This window comes from Ixodes scapularis, unplaced genomic scaffold (assembly GCF_016920785.2).
Source record: "Ixodes scapularis isolate PalLabHiFi unplaced genomic scaffold, ASM1692078v2 PGA_scaffold2__306_contigs__length_199485367, whole genome shotgun sequence".
NCBI lineage: Eukaryota > Metazoa > Arthropoda > Arachnida > Ixodida > Ixodidae > Ixodes > Ixodes scapularis.
The window spans coordinates 86,745,736-86,770,529 of NW_024609857.1; the positions used below are offsets into that span (position 1 = coordinate 86,745,736).

At 47.0% G+C, this 24,794-nt stretch overlaps 1 protein-coding gene across 1 annotated transcript in view; it reads left to right on the forward strand.

Annotated features, from left to right (window-relative positions):
• LOC8042723 (adenylate cyclase type 2) overlaps window positions 1-24,794 on the forward strand; it is a gene marked incomplete at its 5' end in the record, with an annotated part of 364,499 nt that overhangs the window by 167,643 nt on the left and 172,062 nt on the right. Inside the window, 1 exon segment of the mRNA XM_042291471.1 lies at window positions 9,969-10,118. Coding sequence (XP_042147405.1) covers window positions 9,969-10,118 — 150 coding nt within the window.

Genomic DNA, 24,794 nt, shown 5'->3' on the forward strand with positions numbered 1-24,794 from the left:
ATCCTGACCTGCCGACAGAAGGGCCCCCTATGCGACCAGCTGTCGCCGGCGGAGTGCCTGGTTTCTTCGTTGGGGGCGCGCGTTAAACGTTTTTCTGGGACCCACACGCAGCTCACAGCCTGCCTTCCCTGCGGCCTGCCACCCCTGCCACTATAGTTGGTTGCAAGCTAAGAAAAAACCGGAAATGCCTCTCAGAGGAAAATGTAATCCTACGCCGAGAAACGCCAGCCAATTGTTTTCATGACGTCACGATTCCGTGTACCAATCGCGATCCTTTTGAAAAAAAAAGAAGCTCAACATGGCTGCTGGCCTTAGCAACGCGACGCTAGTTTCTCGTGACAATTATTCTGCTTTTTTGCACCGTGTTTTACGTGCCCGAGGTTACGCCACGAAATCTTAATGGTATCGGCTTGCGTTTGCAGCAGTTTTTGCGCAAAAACGTGAGAATCCAGCGACGCTATCGCCAACAAAAATTTCGAAGCGGGCGCGAGGCTTAGCACTGCTGAGAGGTATGTTAGACGGTATGTCAGACAGTATCTTGGACAGAAAATGAATTGGGAAGACGGTACATTGGACATGACTTTCTTTCTTTACTAAACAGCTATTTCGTTGACAAAAACGTATTTTAAATTATTTAAACGTCCTGAATGAATTAAATAAATATTGTAGTAGTTCAAGACACGTTTCCTGGAGGAAGAAAAAGCAACGTTGCTAGCGAACTACTTTCTCGACGGCGGAGGCACTTCAGATGGGCGCAATGCGCTTGTGGGTGGAGCTAAAAGATTGTTCTTATGTTGCATCCGACTATAGCTGATTACCGCTCTTCCTTCCCTTACGGAGGGGTTCACTTCGCCGCAGAGCGGCGCCAGCGGCGGGACCAACCGGTTAGGCAGTTGTGTTGTTCGGAACCGCCCGATACATAGTGTTGGCTAGTGTTGGCTAGTGTTGGCTAGCTAGGCATAGTGTTGGCTAGGTACGAACGTTGTTCGAAACCGCCCGATACAAAGGGAACAGCTGCAAGATCATCATCATCATCATCATCATCATCACCGTTTTCGCTCGTAGCGGGTGAATAAACGTTTTTCAATGTTGATCTAATCGTATCTGTCTGGCTGATCAGGGGGCAAGGGGGCGGTGCCCGGAGGTAGAACAAGATTGTATTACAGCACCGAAGTGCTGCAGTACAATAAATAATGCTAACCATGAAACCGGTTATCCTCCGTCACATATTCATATTAAATCTGTCTAATAAGTACGCGGGGCAATAACTATGACGGCAGTTGGCGCCCCTAGTGGCAAAATATTTCACACGCGCAGTGGCGAAATCGTGGTAGCAGAGCTATTCCGTGTACAGGTCACGACCAGATAACGCAGCCACGACTTGCCCGCCTGAAATTGACGTGAGGATATCTTAGGAAGCAGAAAGACCTTTAAGTGGCGCCATGCACTCATAGCGTTACGAAACGCCGCGGATTCTGTGTGTACTAAACACCGCGCGCTGCCCCTCTCGTCTTTCGGCAGGTCAAAATTACAGAAGGGTGTGATCCCCCCTTTGTCCCGCGGGACCGAACGATGATGAGTTCATCATAGTCCCGCACCGAAGCTGCGAGGGCTACATTGATCGGCCAGAGATAAGGCTGGTTCACACAGACCCGTTTTCTTACGTTACGTTACGAATGGTCACGGGGAAATCTGTGCTTCGTATTAAGCGTGGCTACCAATTCAAGAAGATAGCCTGGCACGCGACATTCCAGACACGAATGTTTCGGTGACAACGAGCTAGGACGGTGAGTTGCCATGGCAACCAAGGACTACAAGGTTCGTCGTAACATAACACAAGGAGTTGAGCTCGGTTCGACTAGAGCCACTAAATAAGCTGCGCTTAGAGTATCGGCACTCCGTTCCCCTACATTGTTGTGGGCGCCGCCATTTTGGCTCGTATGCAGAGCAGACGCAACCGCCGATCGTCATGATTCGAAAGTGCGACTTCCTCAGCATTAGATTCGGTGTTAGGAAGGTCATGTAATATTGCTTTTCTCTGCCGCGAACTGTCTAAACATTTGTGGAGGACAGAAAAGCGTTTCCTGTGATTTCAGATAAAGCTTCAGATAACTGGCAACCATGATTTTAAGACACAATATGGCCAAGTGTCGTTACTCTGAAGCGTAGCTTATTTAGTGGCACTAGGTTCGACTTTTCACACAGCACCTATTTCTTACGTGACGTCTAAGTCACCAAAACATTCGTGTCTCGAATGTCGTGTGCCAGGCAATCTCCTTGAATTGGTAGCCACGCTTAATACGAAGCACAGATTTCCCGGTGACTTTTCGTAACGTAACGTAAGAAAACGGGGCAGTGTGAACGAGCCGATATACTTAAAGCGCGCGACGCTGAGAAATGGGAAATTATGTGTTGATGCATGCGCGATCGTGTACCTTCCAAAGATACATCCGGTTCTCAGTGCAGCTGCATTAAAATAACTAAAGCCCTTTCCCCCATTCTATGCCACCTTCGGAAAAAACTTCTCGTTCTGAATTTTACAAAATTAGAACTTGACGCTACTTTGTGGTCCGATGTATTCTAAAATGTGTCACCAACTCGCCCAAGAATCAGTGCTATTCTCATTCTGAGTTTCACTGGTTCAGCGTTTGCCGTTTGCCACATTAGTGTTCACGTGACTTTAAGATGGCTGCGCCCATAGGTACGCCAGATCAGATTGGCCAGATTACGGTAAGCAGGGCCGTGGTTCAAAATTTACTTGATCTCACTCTAGGGTGAATGTTACCTTGGCGTTCGGAAATTCACCTGCGCCCAATTGCTCTATCAGTCTTGTCACGTGACATGACCCACCGGAGTAACTCGGATTCATTCGAGCAAGATTAGAACGCAGCCTCAGAGGGTCCCTCTGCTTACCGTGATCTGGCCAATCTGATCTCGCCCACCTCTGGACGCCGCCATCTTGACGTCACGTGATCACTAATGTGGCAAACAGGCAAGGTGACGGCGACCTGGGGGGTGCCATTTCCGCTGCAGGCCTTGGGTTGCGGTTTACCGCTCTAAATGATACTCAAGCTCGTTGGTTGGAACCTTAAAGAGATACTGAACCAAAGAATTTAGTGTCCATAATAAGTGGCGCACGTTCTTTCCACGAGCCAGCAGCCGCCGGTGTGCGCGAGTACACACAACGAAAATGACGCCAAAGACCTCCATTCGCGGTCAAGATGACAGTGAAGTGCATGGGCTGGCGCGCCAAAGGAGAATAAAGACAGGCTTTCCATCTCTACAAGTGAAAGCTATGTGTTTGTTAGACCAATTAATCGCTTACCTTTTACACCAGACACCACTGTGTAGATGAAAAACTTGTCTTCATTCTTTTTTGGCCCGAAGCCCATACATTTCACTGTTATCTTGACCGCGAATGGAGGTCTTTGGCGTCATTTTTGTTGCTTGTGCTTGCGCACACCGGCGGCTGCTGGCTCGTAGAAACAACGTGCGCCACTTATTATGAACACTACATTCCTTGGTTCAGTATCCCTTTAAAGCCGGGGGTCACACTGTTTATTAGCGGCGAGATGTTTTGGTGGCGCCCTCCTATGGTTCTCCCTTGTGACGTCATTACCTTGCGAAAAACAGGTTCAATGGTGTTTGTAAATAGCATGGTGGAAGCCTGAAATCATTGCGCTCTCGAAGCAACACTGCCAACACCGTCGAAATTAAAGTTCTTTCATTCCTCTTATTTCCGTCGATGGTATACCCTTTCCGACGTCATAGTCAGCTTTTGGGCCAATCGTGGAAGGCCGACCACAGCGACGCTTTCGGTCGCGCACGTCGCCAATACGTCATACAAAAAACAGTCTGGAAATAGATTCGAACGCGAGTCACCGCGATATCCGTGTTTCAAGTGCCTCATGGTAACGAGTTCAAGGAGAAACTTGGCACGCGGAATTCGAACCACAGATATCGCGATGACTTGGGTTAGCAAACTGTATTGCCTATGATGGTGTGGAGGCAGAGCCTCCTCCATACTGACAAAGCATGGCAGAATCAACGAGCTTGAGTCTTACCTTAGAGCGGTAAACCGGAACCCACTGCCTGCAGCGGAAATGGCACCCCCCCGGTTGCCGCCATCTTGCCTGTTTGCCACATTAGTGATCACGTGACGTTAAGATGGCTGCGCCCAAAGGTGGATCAGATCAGATTGGCCAGATCGCGGTCAGCAGATGGGCACTCTGGGGCTGCGTTCGAATCTTACTCGAATGGCGCCGAGTTATTCCGGCGGATCAAGTCACGTGACAAGACAGATGCAGCAACGCTGGACGCGGGTAGGTTTTCGAACGTAACGGGTACAAGAACTTCACCCAGGAGGGAGATAGAAGCTGCGTTCGATTTACTTGCACCTCCTGCACCGGTGCAGAAAAGTGTGGGGCGGTGTACTTCCGGTCGTATCTCAATACATATACCGGAAGTAGACTGTCCTACACTTTTCTGCATTGGCGAAGGAGGTGCAAGTTAATCGAACGCAGCTTTGATCTCACTCCTGGGTGAAGTTCTCGTACCCGTTGCATTCGAAAACCTACCCGCGTCCAGCGTTACTGCATCTCTCTTGTCACGTGACTTGATCCACCGGAATAACTCGGCGCCATTCGAGTAAGATTCGAACGCAGCCCCAGAGTGGCCATTTGCTGACCGCGATCTGGCCAATCTGATCTGGCCCACCTCTGGGCGCAGCCATCTTAACGTCACGTGATCACTAATGTGGCAAACAGGCAAGATGGCGGCAACCGGGGGGGTGCCATTTTTGAACGCTGGTTTACCGCTCTAAGTTTACTCAAGCTCGTTGGGCAGAATGCCAAGACACGCGGCCGCCGAAAGTGAAAAGGTAGAGCGGCAGACAAGAGTCTACAAAAGTCATGTAATGGGCGCCCCGCTGCGGCGAGACGCCGAAACACACTTGTCCCGAGCAATGGAATGTCCGCTCGTGCCTCTCGCTTTCCTCGGGCTACCGCTTCTTTTCTCGCCGGGTTTGACAACCATGTTTCGTGTCCTCGCCGCTGGAAAAGCTGTGCGCTGAATACCAAACTCTCCGAGAAACGCTCTGCTACCAGATCATCGCGCTCCAAATCTGCGACCGGGCACTCTATGGCTCCGTCACCGGACTGCCAGGCTTTGTGAGTACAGAGAAGGCTGTGGTACAGGGTACTCACTGGACGCAATATTTGAGGGCGATGTTAAGAGCGCATGCTCAGAACGAGCTCCCATTGATACACCGCCACGCGGCGCTGACGTCACATCGCTGCGGTGGCACTGCTTTTGACAGGGCGCATGCGCAGAAGCTCCACTTGACGCGAATCTGGTTCCTGCGCGCGTGCAGTTCCCACACATTATGCGGAAACTGCTCGTTGGCCCACACTTTGTCGGGGCTTGTCTGGAAACAGCGCGTTACACGGGCTTGACGTCACGGAGCTGCGGCGGCGCAACTATCGCGCCGGAGCCGGGTGGTGTGGGCGAAAGGGCGCGCGTTTTGCATGGGCGGCGTAGCATTTCAGCATGCCGCAAAGTTGTGTAGCCGTTAATTGCAGCGAAAGGTACAGCAAAAGTAGCGGAGTGAGTTTCGACAAGTTCCCGGCTGACTCTGCAAGGCGCAGGAGTTGGATAACATCCGTGGATCGAAACTAATGGTCGCCTCGCACGGACGACCGTTTACGCGGCAAAGCATTTTCTTGAAGGCAAGTCTGGCTTCCATTTCAATCTCCGTCCCGAGGCTTGCTTATGTGCAGGGAAACCTTCATCTGGTGAGACAACCCAGATTTTGTTCGTACGGTGTTCGCGCACAAAGCACAAACCAAGCGCTTGTCGGTGGCTCGCTACCAGTGTTGGTGGCAACCCGTTACAACTAGCGGCGTTGCCCGTACCGCGTTACTTTTTTCTGTAATGTAATAACGTACGTGTTACTTCTTCAAGACAGCAACGGGGAAGGTACTTACGCTACTTATTTGGAATAACGCGGACTAGTAGTTACGTTACTCGTTACATATTCTTCCCAAGACCTGAAAACTAATTTTGTTTTCGTGCTTTCACACATGAGAAGACATTCTTCGCGTAAAATGTCAACTACAGCAATACGAGCACATTCGTTTACACGGTGCACTAGTACGGTCTCGGTGTAGGCGTTTCCTGCCCTCAGAGACACCCTCGCGTCGTGCAGTCAATGATAAGAGACGTAACGGCCTTGCAAAGAAAATTAGAGTTGTGGAATGTAATGGAACACTCTCAGACATGCTGAAGACACCATGAACGGTTTTGAGTTTCCAATACAAAAGCCTTTTGGAAAGAAAAACGCAACATTTGGACATCCATGGAGTTGCCAAAAAAGATTACTTTCTTTAATACTCCAGGTAAGTCAGCTTCAGCGGTGTTTCCGTAGTGGACCAGTAACATTAGAAGAAGTTCGATGCGCGGTAGACGAGTTGCCAAATTTTAAAACACCAGGGTCGCTAAACTCGTCAAACACAAAGTTGGGCACGAAGTTCGCAAAGCGTGCTGATTGGACTCTCGTGGCGTTGGCGTCACGCGGGAGGAGATGTCAATCATCCAAGCTCTCTCAGTGCTCAAATTCCAGCGAGAATGCTAGGCACAAAGTTGTAGCGAGCTTCATCAGAGTGCGCGCGAGGAACACCGTGGGGCCAGCCGATTGAACAGCTGCACTGATGACGTTGCGCCTGCGTGTCCCTACATCCCTACGCCGCGATAGAGTCAATGAAACGTAAATTGTACCTAGGCGGGCTGTAATTACTCTGAACTTTCCCGTCGCAAGATCGTCGTTTGTGGAAGTTATTGCTGACGACAAAATGACGTTTCACAACTTTGGGAAGGAGTTATTTGAGGCCGAAATCTTCGCTTCGGAATCGAGGCGAAGATTAAACTTTGTGATATTGTAAAGCCGTGCGCGGTGTATGCGGTTTTAGAGCTCATCTTCCGCCACTGTCAACAACGCCACCGGGGTCACCCACAGGCGTTATGTATAGAGACGTCGGTAATGACTGAGAGATGAGGGGGCGAGGGGGTATGGCGAGAAAAAGTCGTGGAAAGGGGAAAAAAGGTATCACCAACAGAAACACACACTCAAATAGGGGTCAGGAAGGGCCGTAGAAATTGTCTGGGAGAGAGAGAGAGAGAGAGAAAGGGGGTGGGGTGATAGTAGTTAGGAAGGGGATATCCCTTCCCCCAAATGTTTAGAGCGCAACTCTTATGCGCACGTTTCGAGCTTGAGCGGCGTCGCCGTCGGCGTAACCGCGCGCGCGTTGCATTATGGGACGTTTTTTCACTAAATTTGGTGGGGAAATTGACGTCACATGATTTTAACACCAATTAGGTTTCCCCGCTAAATGACAGGGGAGCAAGATAGGAGGAGGGGGAGTGGAGGGGCATACCCTCCCCTCCGTGCCCTCCCCTCCTCCTCGTCAAGAGCTGCGCTTTAATTCGAAATTACAGAGAACTGTAAACGTCTGTCATTTTTTTTTTTATTATAACTCTCTGAAATGCTATAGTCTGGGGTGGAGCGATATCCCCCCTCCCCTTACACCCTTATGCCCTTTGCGCCCTCTTTTTCGACGCAACTTGGGGGGGAAGGTGAATCGCCCCCCTCCCCGTTCTTCTGTTTCGACGACCCTGCTTAGAGGTGTTCCAACTAAGCGATGACGAGGAGCAGCACAGCGTGCAAATTTCGAAATTATGGTTCTAGAGATTCTGGAATTAAAATGGGGCGCGTTCCATGAACTCACAAGCGGCCATGACAGACTTCCAAGCGAGAGGCTCGTGCCAGCGCTCGTTGTGTGCAGGCACGTTCAGTGACGTGCTTCTATAGTTCATAACTTTGACGTCAGGGTCAGGATGATCAGTTGTGAACAACAAATTTGATGGTGCGCGTTCGAGTCGACGGTGAAGAGTTTGGTTGTGTACGATGAAAGCTTGGTGTCCTCGCGTTCTCGAAACATCACCGTCAATATTGACAAACTGATATTACTCTTACTTCAGTTGATGAAAGCAGAACTAGTCCCAGTTTGGCTAATTTTTGAAAGTCTATCATAAAATTATTTTACCTACCGCTGATGGCGGATAACTGCCCGGAAGCGAAATCCGTGCAAAGGTGGACAATGCTACTCGGCTGGTTGCGACCTAGCCACGTCGGGCTACACTCTGATCAAATTATAAAATGGACGACAGAGACGTTTTTAAGTAAATTCTGCTTTATCGGCGGAAACAAGAACAATATCAGACTATCAACTTTGACGGTGTTGATTTTAGAATGCAATTACCCAAGCCTCCGCTGTGCTTTTTAGAGACCATCAAGGTCGCAGCTGATAATCTTCATCGTGACATTAAACTTATACGAACCACGTTCGTCTCCGCGTGCTTTCTCGTGCTGCTCTAGCTTGGCACCTAGGGAGTAGTAGGGATTTTTCGCTTTTTCAATGAAAAACGTCACGAAGATATACGGATCTGCGGGTTTATGAGAAAAGAAACCTTCGCTGCAATCTTTCGACTCCTCCCCCCGCTATGTCATAACACATAGAAAGTTGTGTCTGACGAGTTTAGCGACCCAGGACTTGATGGACTCTCTGCAGAGTTTTACAAGACATACAAAGGCCTGCCATGTCCTTTCCTACTTGAGGTTTTTTCGAGGAATATGAGATGGGAACTTTACCACCCTCATTTTATGACAGCCATACCGCGTTGATCCAGTGGCTGGAGCCCGATCACCGCCCCCCCCCCCCCTCCCCCGCGATGCTGCACAGACTGCGCAAATCCGAACTTGGCGCGAAGCTTGGATGGATACGAAACGTTTGTATCCGAGCACATAAGATTCTAACTTTCAAAGTTCGAAATTTCGACCACTTTACAGTCGAAGCTCTGATATGTTTGTACAAACCATGTATTGTTGTCGTTTCCTCCGACGTTCCAATTAATATGGTAAGCAGAGGCCCCAAGCGTCAAAGCGCACCTGCATCCTCGTGAAAACGCGGCGTAGAAAAAAAGAAAAACAACGAGCCTGTTTCCATTTGAGAACGGGCTTTAAACTAACGACGTTCTGTCACAAATTTCAGTATTTTTTTTTCCTTTACTTTGGTTGTGTCGCTTTTCAGCACGTCTTTCTTTTTTCCCCACTGAAGCCCCCATATCAGAAATGTTTGGAATCCATCCCTGTCGATTGCCGCTTCCACTAATCGGATAATCTTTGGACGTCCTCGCGCCTCTGCCGCCAGGATAAGGCCGCCGGGCAGCTCATTGCCTACTTCCTGAAAGGGAGAAATTGCAGACATGTGTTTCTGTCGAGGGCAGTCGTCGGGAGATTTTATATTTATGTATTGCTTGGGTAGCCTGGTTGGAGTAGAAGGTGACTTCCCCGGACCTCGACCTCTGAGTCCTGAGTAGGGGATTAGTGTTTTGTGGTGTGAGTACAGTTAGTTCCATGTAGGTCTGCAAGGGCATGCGATGTCCGCTGCATTGCCACTGTAAGTGCAGTGTGGTGAAATACTTCACCGTTTGTCAAAAAGCCAGAAAGAAGCCAATACGCACATCGTTCATTTATACAATGTCTTGAGAATGCACATTTTTTTCTTTAATGCATGTAGGAAAATTTCCATACTGCATAAAGCATCCCTATAGTCGCTTTTCTGCGTAAAAGATAACGAAGTTTCCTCTGGTTCCACAGGTGCGACATGTTCAATGAACATACGTATGAGGACGTAGACAATGACATCCGATCACATTCTCGACCTTTGTGAAATATTAAGGTATATAAGCTATGATTGGACAGATCATAAAATAAATGTTTCTATTGTCAGTACCATCTGTACATTCGCAAATGAAACAGGATCTACTGGAATGCTCCTCTTCTGCGCAAATTTGTTTCTGAGAGGGGGGAAAGAAAGGGGTCATGAGCGCTCTATCCTTGCACTGTCTTGCAGATGGCGGCCAGCGGCTTGTTCCTGTTAACGGCCACGGCAGTCGGCTGGTACCATAGGCACATGCGAGACGCCGCGCAGGAGCGAAGTTTCGACTCCACCCGGCAGTGCATCGAGGCTCGAATCAAGCTTGAGTACGAGAAGGAGCAACAGGTCAGTACCTGCCAAGTAGCACCACTACAGTACGCTGCTATACTCACCGACAGCCTAAGTAACGCAGGGCGTACTTACGATATTCAGCTGGAACGTTTTTTTTTCTTTACACGACTTTACGGCACTAGCGGAAACATAGCATACTCGCACGAAACGCTATTTAACAAGAAGCCTCTTTGTTGCGGTGTTATTTTAAGAATGAAATGAAGCGTGTTTTTTTTAAATATCTCCTTTATCAAATTTCATTACGCGGTTTGGTTATCGCAGTATTGGCATAGTTCCTCTGTCACGATATTTGAATGCAGATTTGGGATTGGATCCGGGGCACTGTGTGAGTGCTCGATTTTGTGCTCGCGGTAACCAATTGCCGCGTCGAGCGTTTTTGGAGTGGCTCGTGTCCAATCGGCTGCAATGACGACAATAGCAACAGCCTAACAATATCGGGAACGCAGTGCGATACCTTTACATTTGTGTGTATTTCCTGTACGGGGCGGGAAAAGTCCTCGCTTATATAAAAGTTCTTTCCCTTTAGTTTCACACAGTTTTTCACTATGTCTGTTTTATCTTTGCTGTCCAGTATTTCAAAGATGATGGGGCAAACTTTGTTGCCAATCTTTTTTCCGAGTAGGTGAATTCTTTCTATAATATATTTCAGGACGTCTTCCACGACTATCTTTTCAATAATTTTGCTGTTTTCGTTATTCTCTTCTTTACTGCCGCATACTATCAAGTTGGGCAGTCTGCTTCAGTTTTCCATATCATCGAGCTTTTTTGTGATAGTTGTTTTAACATTCGCTTCGAGCTCCGTTATTTTGTCTTGACAGCTTTTTGTCCGTCGATCCCTCCAGTTTTCTGGAAAATAAATATTTGATTTGACATGCACTGATATTCTTCTGTAGCGTACCGATGCTTCCTAACTTGAGCTCGATGTCCAAAAGTATGCCATGTGTTGTGACCTTTTCACATTTAATATTTTGTATGACCTTAGCAATAGCATTAAGTTGGTGCAGAATAGTGGCAGTGTCTGGGTCGAGGCTGGGCTTGACGTCCCCACTAAACAAAATGAGCATTCTCAGGAAGGTAATCACATTACACAGCCGAAGAAAAAAAGGACAGTGTTCACGGCAGCAAGATGAAGCACACACTTTGGCTACGGAAGATCTTTCCGCGGTTTTTGCTCACCTGAACAAGGAAGCCCCCCTTCCTTGTTCAGGTGAGCCGGGTGGTCTAGCGCACACCAGCTCGGAGCACGTAGAGCGAAAACTCGCGCTGCAGAACCCAGGGATCCTGGGTTCAATCCTAACCCCTGCCCGTTTCGATCTGGATGAGCATCGTCCCGGCATGCGGTCTTGTATCACTACTGCGTGAGCACACTAAAGACCCCAGGTTTGCAGTCGTACTGCACTGGCAAAACTGTTCATCTACAATGTAAAACAGTGTCGCCCCATCCTGGCAGGCCGACCTTACGCTGTATAAATCACTAAACGTCCAAGTTGACTTTAGATTTTGAACAAGAAATATGAAAGGGTTGTTAAACCTCATGCCGAAGGTGCTGCCGCGCCCTATGTCAAAGTGCAGTTCGCTGCGCCTTTCTGTAGCCTCAAAAGTTTATATCAGTGATGATGGTGTTCGCTCGGTTGGTAACAAGTAACCACGCTCAAGTTCATAGACGCAGTTGTCGCTGTCGGCCACCGACGACTCTATCCCTCGGGATGACGAAGGATATGCATGGGCCGCAGTGCCGGTGTTGAAGGGGAGATACTGGCCGCAGGACGCGGCATTCCTGCTCAAACTTGTTTCATTGTTAGCGACCGGCAGCAGCAGTACGTACAGCGTAATGTGAACAAGGGAGACGAAAGGGTTGTTAAACCTTATGCTGAAGATGCTGCCGCACCCAATTCCTCGACGCGGCGTACGCCGCGTCGAGGGAGCTCCGCCAGATTCGGGTTCTCTTGTGAGATTGTCTGATTACAAGCAGTTTTATGGTGTCAAATAAATGCTTTGGAAAAATGTTCCAGTACTTACGCAGAAGCACGAAAGAAATGCTCGGCATAGTCCATTTTTAGACTTCCCGCTCGGCCTCCAAGCCTTCCTTCCCCTGTCGTCACGGCACTGCAAAGCATGAGTATATGTGAATGTTGGTTTGGGTATAGTATCTACTGCCGCTTTCGCAATAATTATCTTGAATTTCGCGAAACTGAATGGCAGAGCGCAAAGGGGAAAGGCCGGTGATTCCGAAAATAAGGTTATTTGGTGTAGTTAAAAAAATCGTCGGCGTACCTTTTAAAAAGCAGTCGCTTTTGTTGTACTGTTCCCCTTGAAGTCATTAAAAAGTCCCACAAAAAAGGCTACTTCACCCTCTTCACCCTATACCGCTCCCCCCCCCCCCCCCCCGGTCAACTTCTCCCCTTTTTTCCTTTTCTCACTTCGGCCAATTCAACAAACAACCCCCCCCCCCCCCCCTCCCCCAACCCTCGATCACATTTTACCTGTCACTGACCATTGGTAGTCCTTTGAAGGAATTGGTTAAAATAGACTGCGTAAGAACGCAATGCACTTTTGAAGCTTATTCTACCTTTGAATTGCCCAATACCAGACTTATACTTGTCAACTATAATGGCAAGGCAAAATCATTATCGCTAGCTAAAAGCAAATTAAAGGTGCCCTGAGGAGGTTTCTGAGGTAGCCTAAATCTGTCGATAACTCCCTCTGCTGGAGCTAAGCATCCGAGAAATCCCTAGATCATGAAGACACGCGGCCGATTCTGCTATTACAAATACAATCAAAGATCGCAACACACCGAGGTCATCTCCAGCGATGGGAGGACCATGTTCCGAAAATAGGACCACTGTCAACCAATAGCCAGCAAAGGATCATCTCGCCTCCGACCGGTGGAACCGCGGAGTGATATCCGGATGCACGCGACTCGTTGCCCATACAGCCCGGACTAAGATTCAGCCCAGCGAGCTGACAACTGGACACATAAATCCCAAGGAAAAGAAAAACAAAAACATAGTCCGTTGTTTTTGAGACGATGATTGCAATATTATGTTACCTCTCCGTGATAAATTACATTTTTTAACTATTCTTATTTGCTTTTATCATCTACAAAAAACATACACATTTTGTAATAATAGCGTTTGCAATCTCAACGAATTGTCGCGTTTTCATTGGCCACATATCGTGATGGCTGCCGGAACGATGCTCCTCCCATCGCCGGAGATGATTTCTTTGTGTTCGATCATTGAGTGTTTTTTAATAACAGGGAAATCGGCCTCGCATCGTTATGATTTTGGGATATCTGGGATGCTTAGAGACCGCAGAGTGAGTTTTCGCCATATTTAGGCGATCTCAGAAACCTCCTCAGGGCACCATCAAGGTAGACCGACACTACCTATACATATATACACTGCGACAGCAGGTGTAATTGGGAGCGTTAAGAAAATTATTAATATGTCAATTTATGTATCGGAAACAGTTACAAGGTTTAAGAACAAAAGTCTGAATACTTGGCTGTCCGGCCGCATGTCACGTGCGTGCAAAACCTGAAGAGTTCAGGGTGGCTGCTCTGGAGTTACTGCTCAGGATTGGGTCACGATGTCTCTGCCAAACCTGAAAATAACGACTCGCCCAACTACAAATGTTAACAGTATGCTTTAAATTTGTCATTCGTTTAATAACAACTGAAAACGAGGACACTGTCTTGATATTTCATAGCAATGTGCCTAGTCCCAGTGAAACCAAAAGACTTTGTTTGTATATTACATTTTTAATTATACATTAATAATTAATTAATTTATTTATTATACTTTTGTGGTGCTCCTAAAAAGCACGTAAGCCGATGAAATGGTGCCTTGGTAGTCGAATACATATCGCATTGATGCAGAACGTTTGTTAGGGAAACAACACAAAGTCATTGTAAATTAAAAACAAAAAAATATTGAACTCAATGTAGTCGAAATAATAAAAAAAAAGCATTACTGGCAGCGTTTGCGAAGTATGTCCAAAAATATGTAGTGAGTGTAAGAAAATTGCACACACCGTGTCCCAACTGTGCATACAATGCACAGTTGGGACACGAAAGTTGAGAAAGAAAAGTTCACACCGCATTTTTCTACATAAAACTTCTGGCTAAAGAAAAAAACAGCAACATTTATTCAAAACAGTTTAGCAAAAATCCAATAGTAACATTTTCCCGCAAAAATATATCTACCTCATCATTGTTCATCCAAGCCGACGTATTAAACGCCTACTGGATACGTTCCAGGGGTCTTATGTTTTTCCACTCTGAGCAACCGAATGCACGATGAAAGCGAAAAGTCCTGTTAGGTACAGAAAGGGAAACAGAAGAGGTTAGTTTTTGACAATTCATGTAGTGGGGACATTTGTGCAAAAAGGAAAAATCCCGTGTTTGCCTCTTTTCGGAAACAAGACTTCGTGTTTCATGCGATTTCTGTAAAGCCAGGTTCACGCTGCTTATATATCATACAAAAGACAGCCTGCATACAGATTCGAACGCGGTTCACCGCGAGATCCGCGTGCTTCGAATGACGCATGGCAATGAGTTCAAGGAGGAAACTTGGCACACTGCATTCGAACCAATTGGATATTGCGGTGACTCGTGTTCAGGGGCGGATCCAGACCTCCATTTTAGGGGGGGGCGGTTCCTCAGTGTAAAACGGCCGGGGGGGGGGGGGGGGGAGTGTTTATATTTTTTGTGGAGTTATCGTTTTTACTAAACTCTGATAAAATAATATACATCTTGAGAGCTTTTGTATCGGTTTACCTGTCGGGGATGAACTTTTTGAATTAAAACCTTTCGGGTGACCACGCTAGAGGTAAGTATCTAGAAAATTGTGGTGGCACTATCCTTTCTGAACACCATAACGCAAGGAATTTTGTAGTTCATAGAAAACGGGATTACTCCATTCGCGTGGCAGCGCGCTATAAATGGAACAAGAACTTTAACTACTGGGGATGAATGTTTGGTGCTATAGCGGTTGTGACAATTGCAGACAGTGTAACTTGATGGCTCAGATATCCCCGGCGGGGCTACAACTTTCGGGCTTCTTTTGCTTGAATATTTATATATTCTCGTCACACCCGCAGAGCATGTACGGAGAGCCAACCTTTGCCAACTATACGGAGGAAGCTCATGCGGCTAATGACATTCCGAAAAACGTTTTAATCTAAAACTCGGCTGTTCTTTGAGATTAAGCTTGGCATAGTAGTTAGAGCTTTATATTCAGTGCCAAAATGCAGAACGTGGTTTTACAGCATACTTTTCATTGTCGCCGGTTGCTTTAATGGAGCGAGTACGTTGCAAACAAGCGACAAAAATGGCCCGGCGGCTTCGACGCTGCTCGCGGCGTCAAAACACTGTTGACGCAGCGAGCGAAACGAACGCTGCCAGGCAAGTTCGTCGGTTGTTCGCCGTATGTTTGGAATGTCCAGAGCGCAGCACATGCGGAATTGCCAACCCAAACTCGTGTTTTCACGTGTTCTGGATGCAATTCGAGAGAACGAAAGCGAATAATTGTTGAATATTTTTCAAAGCATGCTGCAGTTCGGCAACTATAACTTTTAAACTTAGGCAAGACGTTAAACCAGCAATAGATCCTCCCAAATTATATTCCATTGCACTTCGTCTGGATATTTTCTGTATGGAAGGAACACTTACTTGTTTCTGGGTAGTTAGCTCATTCGTCAGGGTCGAGAGGAGAGGTGCGGAGATATGATGGGGCAGAGCGGTTGTCCGGTCGGCGAATCTCAACTGGGCTAAAGGCCGATCACGACTGCAGCATGGATTTTTGGGTGCCGGTGTTCACTCGAACGGGCGCAGGCACTGTCTATTTAATTTTGAAAGGGCTCGTTTTCCCTAAGTTTCTAGGTAGGGAATTCGAAGGCGCAGTTGCAAACCAGCAAGCCCCTCCTCTGTTCCGTTCGAGACACAGATATTCGCTCCTGCAAAGCCGCGCGAAAGCTCTGCCGTCAATCTACAGAAGTCGCGTTTAACTCGAAAAGTAAAGACGGCGCCAAGGGGAGACAAGGGGTAGCGGGCGCCTTTCCTAAAATATGTCCCGCCACCCTAAGTTGAAACGGCATTGTATACAAATAAATGCCTACGGCGTCGGCTTGAGGACCCCGTGTAAGCAGCCTCCAGCCTTTAGAGTGCTCGTACCGTTTATCCTTCTTTTATTAGCTTCCCGCCACGAGAAGTCGTACCGCAGGCAGTATGAAGCCCATTAGAGGAAACATCTCCCCCTTCTGGCGCTCGTCGGCATCTTTCTGTATTCCGCGCTGCGGCGCTGATCCTCAGTGAGGGATGGAGGCGAGGACGAAAGCGGGCTTGTGTTTAAGCCAAGGTCGTGGGGAAGTTCGGAGCGTCTTCAGGAGAAGCTCAGACCCAGTCTACACTGTACCCAGAGCATTTGCTTCCTCTCTCAGTTGAGAAGAAACGCAATTGGTCACCTGGTAGTACAAGCTGCACCCCCCCCCCCCACCCCCCTGGAACGTCTCCTCCTGGTACGTCCCCTCCGCACTTCCCTTGGCAATGAGCACACCGTGCCAATAAGATACCTTTAGTGAGCCCGTGGGCAACAGCATCTCAAAGCAAGCCAAAAAAGACATGCCAAAAGACAAGCCCAGAACCACGAAGAAACTATCAAACGAAAAGTGATGAAAAGGCGGCCGCTAGAGAGGAAGGATAATCCGCTGTGTATAGGATCGTACCGTTGAGGAAGGCTGCTTGGCGTTTGCGTTTGGGAGCTTTCAGGGCACAAATGTTTCGCAGACAACCTCCAAAGAGAGAGAGGGAGACAGAGAGAGAGAGAAAGGAGGACTAGATATGTTGAAGGTATTTTCCCCCCGTGCCCGACGTGGTGGCCTTGTTTGGAAGTGTGCCTGCAGTCGAGGACCCTGATATTTGGTGCGCCTCCCCACTGTCTCTCCACTTCGAAACTCCTGGTGCCGTCCCTATCGGGAAGACGTACCGTGACCTTGACGGAGATAAACCCCACTTTGGAAGCGTCCAGCAGGCGCGTCCACCCACCGCTGTTTTAACCCTTTGTCCCTCGCGTCGATTGCTTACGTTTTTTCTTCGAGCTGACGAAGAACCCCGGGGGGGGGGGGGGGGGCATGCCTGGCGAGGCGTTTGGGGGGGGGGGGGGCGATCGCCCCCACCGCCTCCCCTTGGATCCGCCACTGCTCGTGTTAGCAGACTGTCTTTTGTATGCAGAGGAGCAGTGTGACCCCGGCTTAAAGGGGTTATAAAACGCCATCGGGTCGGAATGTTCATGAGTTTGCAGAAACATACTGGTGCTAGTCTGACCCAAGTATACTCGACCAGACCGCCACTGATTCAGAAGCTTCGTGGCCGCGGTGAAATTGCGAGGATAAAAGGAGACAATTTCTTTCAGTTTTGAATTCTCAAAGTGTAGCCGGTGCACGTAAACTTGCGGAGCATAGTTTTGTTTTCCCGGTGCTTTTTATTATTTTAATGTCAAACTTTTGTTTCGGAAATTTCGCTGAAAACCGAAACTTTGGGCTCCGGAGAGACGGTAATAGACTCTGATAGTTTTAATCAGCTAAGAAAAACTAGGCGGAACTAGAGAATTGTTCCACCGAGAGTAATTTTCAGCTAACTCGCATGCCTCGACCATGTGACTTATCTATCCGTAAAATCGAGCTTTCGTGGGTATCCGCGTTTAAAAAACAGCTCCAGTCGTCTTTTCAATTCAGGGTTTAGTAGCAATCGAGAAGTCATTTTCACGAATATGTGTGTTATGTATTATATTACGTACTACGTCTCACTAAATATTAGTATATTCTTCGGGTTGAAAATGAACTTAGTTTACTAGCTATTAGGTGAACTGCTGAATAAAAGTATATTTGACAGAAAGAGATATACTACTTAAACTCCGCCAAATTGTTCTAGCTGGCAGCACGGAGACGAATGCGGACAAACTGAAGAGAGTCTTTATCGGAGTTTCACGCAGATCCTCTCTGGGCATTGAACTTCACTTCGAATTCTGAGCGGAGAAATTGAGTATTTTTTGTGGCCGGACAACCTGAGCAATGTAGAAGTATACTGTTGCTGGCTTCGACGGGGGTATAATATAAATATTCAAGGCGCGATAAATCATGATGTCACAGCTTTTAACTTCGCGAGACGCGTCCCGCACCTTTTGAAAGCAGAAAATTTCCCTCTTTGATCGTATGCAGCGAGCAGGTTTTCCGGAATCAAGTAATTGCGCAATTAGCCCAACTCCTTTGGTGTGGTCCAGAGACTTTTTCGGCGAAAAGCAGCCAAGATAAATAGCCAACACACCGACCGGCGTGGGTGGCTTAATCTTGAAGCTAATCGAACACAACAAGACTCAAGCAAAGCAGCTATCGAACCTTCCCACTCGCTTGACTGCAACATTGGTGTTCCCTCCAGTGAAACACCTCGTCTGTTGTCCTCAGCCCACTGTTCTACATTCTTATAAAGAAACCAATTATTAGTTACCAAGTAGTCGTCACTTTGAATGTGATTCGAGACAGACAAGAAATCAAACCGCTTTTCTGTGATTCATCCCCATCCAAGAAATCGAAAGCACGCGACCGTGTTTGGGGGAGTAAACGGGCCTCAAGCACGTGAAGGAAGGAAACAATCTACTGAGGCTTCACCACCCGAATGAACACTCCGGCAAATTTAAAAAATGTTCGGACCTTCGTCAAATTACATTGTTCGCCACCGCGCCGACAAGACATGTCGCCGAAAGCCGCCGGAGACGCGGAGGGGCGCCAAGCGACATGTTCCGGCTGGTTCTCGGTTTTCCTGCTTGGTGGCGTCTGTTTTGCTGGAGTCGCGAATATAGTTAGAGTTTGTTTCGACTTGAATGGCATTTGCGTTCACAAGAAGGCGGCGCCGTGCTTTTTGTAAAATTGAACGCTCTATTGGGGTGAATATATCTACTGCCACAACCAGTGACGACGGTATCAGAGAACTTGCGAACACCGCCCTGCAACCTCAAAGGCGACTTCGGTTTTGCATTTTCCTTTTTGAAAAATTCAAACCAGTCCACGCATATTTGTTTATAAACATAGTGGCATCATCATAATTGTTGGCGGGTTCAATATTTTTTAGAACGTAATATTTGAGTAAATCCTACAGTATGTTAGTGTGAATAATAAGTATTGTATCGTTTGGGTCTACTTCCACTTTTACAAAACAACAGCGTTATTACCGTTGCAGCCGACTACCTTACGCAATGGACGGAATTGCGGGCTGGGCCAAAAACGTCTGCAAATAACGTTGTAAAAGTTTTCTCTTTTTTTTTTCTTTTTTAAGTTAATACTATTTGACACGGCATATCACGCGCTATCCACACCACAAGAAAAACTTTATTCAGCTTTCTTGTTTTCCAACATGAAATGGTATCCTGTTTAGCGTGGCTGCCCAAAGCAGCACCCAAAAATACCTAGACCTATGGGCTCGTAGCTTGCACCATCACTGACATATCGTTCACTTACATCAATACATTACTTAAAATCGAGATCGGTGTACCCCTTTTCTTGTGTTCTTTATGTGATAATTCCTTCGTCATAAAGAAAGGTTTTATTAATCTACGTTTTAAGTGTGAGTTCAAAAAGATTAAAAATATCTTCATCCGGTTCCTAGTGTTACGTTATTAGTCGTATTTATGGAAAGAAACGACGATTCGTGCCAGAGTCAGAGTGAATACTGAAGTCTCGTTTATTTGCACTTTATTCGGATAAAAGTACGACGCCTGGAGTACAAGGGTGCGAGGGTACGAGGATACGAGGCGCTCAGGTTACTCTGGAACCAAGAACGGATGATTATAGCCTGACCCAGCGCTAGCGGTGGCTTGCTGTCGCTTCCACGACCGTCGTCGATTATTGCTCTCACTATCCGGAAATCGACGGACTAGAAAGCCTCGCAGTAGAATGTGTGATAATGCACTGCGAATCAATATGTTCTAGGCATGACATCCCGAATGTAGTCTTCTCCGACAATGGTCTTCAGTTTGCGGGAACCACAGGTTCAGTCTTATCCAAGTTCTCACAACCATATGCACGGATTCAAGCGCATAACATCAAGTCCTCACTATCCGGGAAGCAACGGCATGGCGAAAATGTAGTGGATTATCATGCGTTCACTCAGAAAGTCTGAAGATCCGTACGAGACACTCAGAATCCAGCGCTCAACATCCCTGTCTAACGGGTACAGTCCGGTAGAACTTCTCATCGGAAGAAGAATGCGTTCTACCCTTCTGTTCGCCACTGAGCTCCTCGATCCAAAGCTACCCGACCAGACACAACCGCGTCACTAGAGCAAGAAAGCAAGAGTCGACACAAGACCCTTCTTCGACAGGCGACACGGAGCGCGTCAATTCGATCCACTCAGTTCTGGAGAGCGAGTTCGGGTCATTGACTTAAAGCGAAGAGGAGTTGTTCAGACCATTGCAAAATCACCACGATCATACTGGATAACGTCCGAAAACGAAGAGATCGTAAGAAATTAACAGGGCTTCTGATTTCTTTCCCCGATAAAGAAAAGGTACAAAACGTCGAAGAGGAATCGCCCACAACGGCCACGAGGTTCGAGGAAACGTGTACCGAAATTTAGCATGAACACACTCGTCGCGGGCGATGCGTCAAGCAGTCGGACCGTTTTGGAAGTTGTTCGAAGCTCCCTTAGGACGAGGGGTGATATGGTGTCCGCCAAAACGCGAGCGGTGTTTCGCTATCGCTCCCACTAGCGGGCAAGGTATTGGAGCTCGCGTGTTGGCGAACTTCATGACACCAAGGAAGACTAATCCAAATTTCGGTTGGCATAACCACTGGTAACATTTCTGTATGCAGAAAGTCGTATGTGTTGGACTTTTCTTTTTGTCGTTCGGTAGTTCTTTGTAAAGACGGATATCGCTAGATAAAGCTGACGTCCATGCTAATATTATAAGCGGTTATAGAACATACATCATGATTAGTCAGATGAATCTGTTAGGAGAGAAGTGGGGACTGTAGAAAGTTTTAGAATAACGCCAACTGGCCCCGATTGCGCCTCTAAATAGTGCGACACGTTAAATAACCTGTACCAAACTTTTTCCCGCTTTTGTGTTTGTAAGCTCGTTAATAATTTACTGCGAAAAAAAAATAATAGGAGTGGTGTTTTTTACAAATTGTAAACAAAAAAAATAATAAAAGAATTATTAGGCTTAGACTCATGTAAATATGAATTGCGATGTATATTATCGAAGAAATTGTTACATTGATAAAATTATTCAGCCACCCCGTGGCGCCGCCTATACTTTGTTGCGCCGTAATTTACAAAGAGTGAACGCTATGTCCCTCTGGAGCCGAGCGAAGCAACGGAGGCGAAACACGCGACAGCCCCCTTCAATGGTACAGGCGCGCGTGCGTAACCCAAGAGTGAGGGGAAAGGGGGAACTCCCCTCCCTTTTGCCGATTTTCTGCCTCCCAAGACGCCGCTTTGGAGATTAGCTCGTAAACATAAAAAACCGACCTCACAGCGAGTTGCTCGACGCCACCGCTGCCGAAGTGCATTCCGAAACCTGTAGATCTTCCCAGTTTTCCGTCCGCGTCAATGCGCGTTGTACGTCCAGTGTTTGGAAATTTTTGACCGGCGTTACTGATCCATTTTGACTTAGCAGCAATCGAAACCGCAGAAAAATGCTACTGTATCGTCGGGCGATCGTTAGCGTTCGGGGCTTGCGCAAATAAAATAAAACTGAATAGAAACACTACGCGAAAACTTCTCCCCACCCAACCATTTCAGATATCTTTCACGTTGCAGTTACAGCACACAATACGCGACGTCTCGTACGCTGTAACCTCAAGATGAATCATCAACTCGCCCATGCTTCCCTCATACCGAACTTCATATCTGGCATGGTTGCTGCTTTTTGACAGATGCGATTTGTTACGGCGTAAGGCATGGCATTTCTGTAGATCGTTTTTTTTGTTTCTGTGCAGGCTTCTGCACCCGGGAGGGATCCGTCTATTTGTACAAAAACGACTTCCCTCTCTCCCACCCGTGGCTTCAATAGCACTGCGCGCAAGTAGTAAGCTAGCGTATAGTCAGGAGTTTCCCTACGATGCACTGGCGGGATCAATGGGACCTATAGTTTTCGCCATTTGCCCAGTTATGGTGAAACAGAGTATCGGCCTTGAGATCAACCTAGAGGTGGCGCCGCCGTCGCGCTATCATCATCATCATTGTGTGGATAGGAATCTGGTCGCCCCATAGGCTCTCTGTGCTCGCGAGCAAGAAGTAATTTGCGTTTATTCTGCCGCACGGTAACGTTGGAGAAACAATTCTCAGGGAAAATGGCGAGATACCGTTCAATGCTTCAGTTAGAAAAGTGTGGTGATCATGAGGCCGAAATTTCAACAGACGCTTGCGTCCGTGGGTTTCTGTGGCGTTGTCTGCATTGGGCGCAGAAGGCCGGTTCAGACACTTGCGTTTGAGTGCGTTTGACTGCGTTGCGTTGAGTGCGGAAAGCTAGTCACCGGCACATCTGTGCTTCGTATGAAGCGTGGAATCCAATCCATGGAATCATCTTGGCACGCGATATAAGCAGCAGGGATGTCCTGGTTTCTCGCTGCCGCAACGCAGTCAAACGCAGTCAAACGCAACTGTCTGAACCAGGCTTCAGATCCCGACGACGAATGCCTGTTTCCAGTTAAGCTCCACTATTGATGATTTATTCTTGTCTTGTTTTATTTTATAGCTAAAAGCTTTAATATTTATCGATCGTAATTACCCAATAAAAGATGCCATACCGGATTCTTGCATGCTGCTATTAGTGATGTGCGCGACCGAAAGCGTCGCTGCGGTCAGCTTTCCACGATTGGCCAAACCATAGGCATATGAGCACTGTCAGATTGTCAACTTTGACGGTGTTAGTTTCGGATTGCGATGGCTCCTAGCTTCCACTGTGCTTTTTAAACACACCACCGAACTCGTCGTCGGTAAGTAGCCAGGATAGCAACTGGTGACGTCACGGCGAGGCAAATCCCAGTCGTGAGGTCACGGATGGAAACCATAAGAGGGCGCCACCGAAACATCTCGGCGCTAATTGGGGGTTGTCGCATCGCAGTTTCCACAAATCTTTTCTTTTGTAAACTCGTAGCCTCCGCGCAAATATAAATGTTGTACACCAAGAGTTCAGTTCAGTTCAGTTTATTGTACCTCAAAGGCATTTCAAATGAAATGCATTACATGAGGGGGGATCAAATGACATATACAGATGGCAAAAAAGCGACGACAAAGTAAATAATACGAAAACGCAAAAAGAAAACATAAAAACTACAAACTAATAGGACAGACATCAGAACATAACATGTATAAAAAATAATTAACAGATAAACATGTTAAGGATCAACGCTTTTCAGGTGTGCCTTGCGTAGTTCACGGAATGTCTTAGGGTTAGATTCACGTACTATGGATTCAAGAAGGGAATTCCAGTTAGTAACAGCGAGAGAAAATGGGGAATTTTGGAATTTATTAGTTCTGGCGAATACAGGTTTAATTTTTAGGCTGTGGTCATGACGCAAGGAGATGTGAGGTGATGGGTGACAGTTGGTGTTTCGAAAATCAGAAGAGGAATAGTAAGTTTTGTGAAAAAGGACAAGACGAGCAAGTTGAGTTCTTTGAGATAGAGGGCATAGGTCGAGGTTGAATTTTAGTACAGTTACGCTTGACGTTCGCGAGTAGTCGTGTGTTATAAAACGTGAGGCCTTGTTTTGCACCGATTCGAGTTTAATAATGAGATATGATTGATGAGGCCACCAAATAAAGTTGGCGTAGTCCAATTTTGATCGGACGAAAGTCTTATAGGCAGTTAGTTTAACACAACGGGGAGTGGGGTAAAGGTTACGTTTTATGTATCCTAGAGATCTGCATGCACTAGCCACTATATTGTCAATATGAGTATTCCAAGTTAGGTCATCAGAAAATGTTACGCCTAAATATTTGTAAGTTGGTACTTTTTCGAGAGGCAGTGTTAGTAAGGTGTAGTTACGTACAATAGGAGATCGCTAACCAGTGAATCTTAAAAGTTTGCTCTTGGTTACATCGACCTTCATCTGCCACGTGTTACACCAATGAGACAGAACATTTAGATCCTGCTGTAGTAGTAATGAATATTCAGGGTTAGTGATGCAACGGTAAATTACGCAATCATCCGCGAAAAGCCTAATAGATGATGTTATCTGGTGAGGAAGATCGTTAATATATATAAGAAATAAAAACGTACCGAGAACGCTGCGCTGGGGGACGCCCAACAGTACAGGCAGGCTTGGTGATCTGGCATGCCCAAGGTGAACAGCTTGCTTACGGTTAGTTAAGAATTCAGCTATCCACAGTATAAGAGATGGATGGATGTTAATTTCAGAAAGTTTGTATAGAAGTCGCTGGTGAGGAACCGTGTCAAATGCTTTAGAGAAGTCGATGAAGATGACATCAGTGGGTTTAGAGGAGTGAAAATTGTTATGCAAATCTGTTACAAACTCAAAAAGCTGGGTTTCGCATGAATATCCCGACCTGAAACTATGTTGGTTGTTACATAATAATTTATTTTCCGACAAATCGTTCATGATGTGGGAGTAGACGACATGTTCAAAAATGTTGCATGGCACACTTGTCAG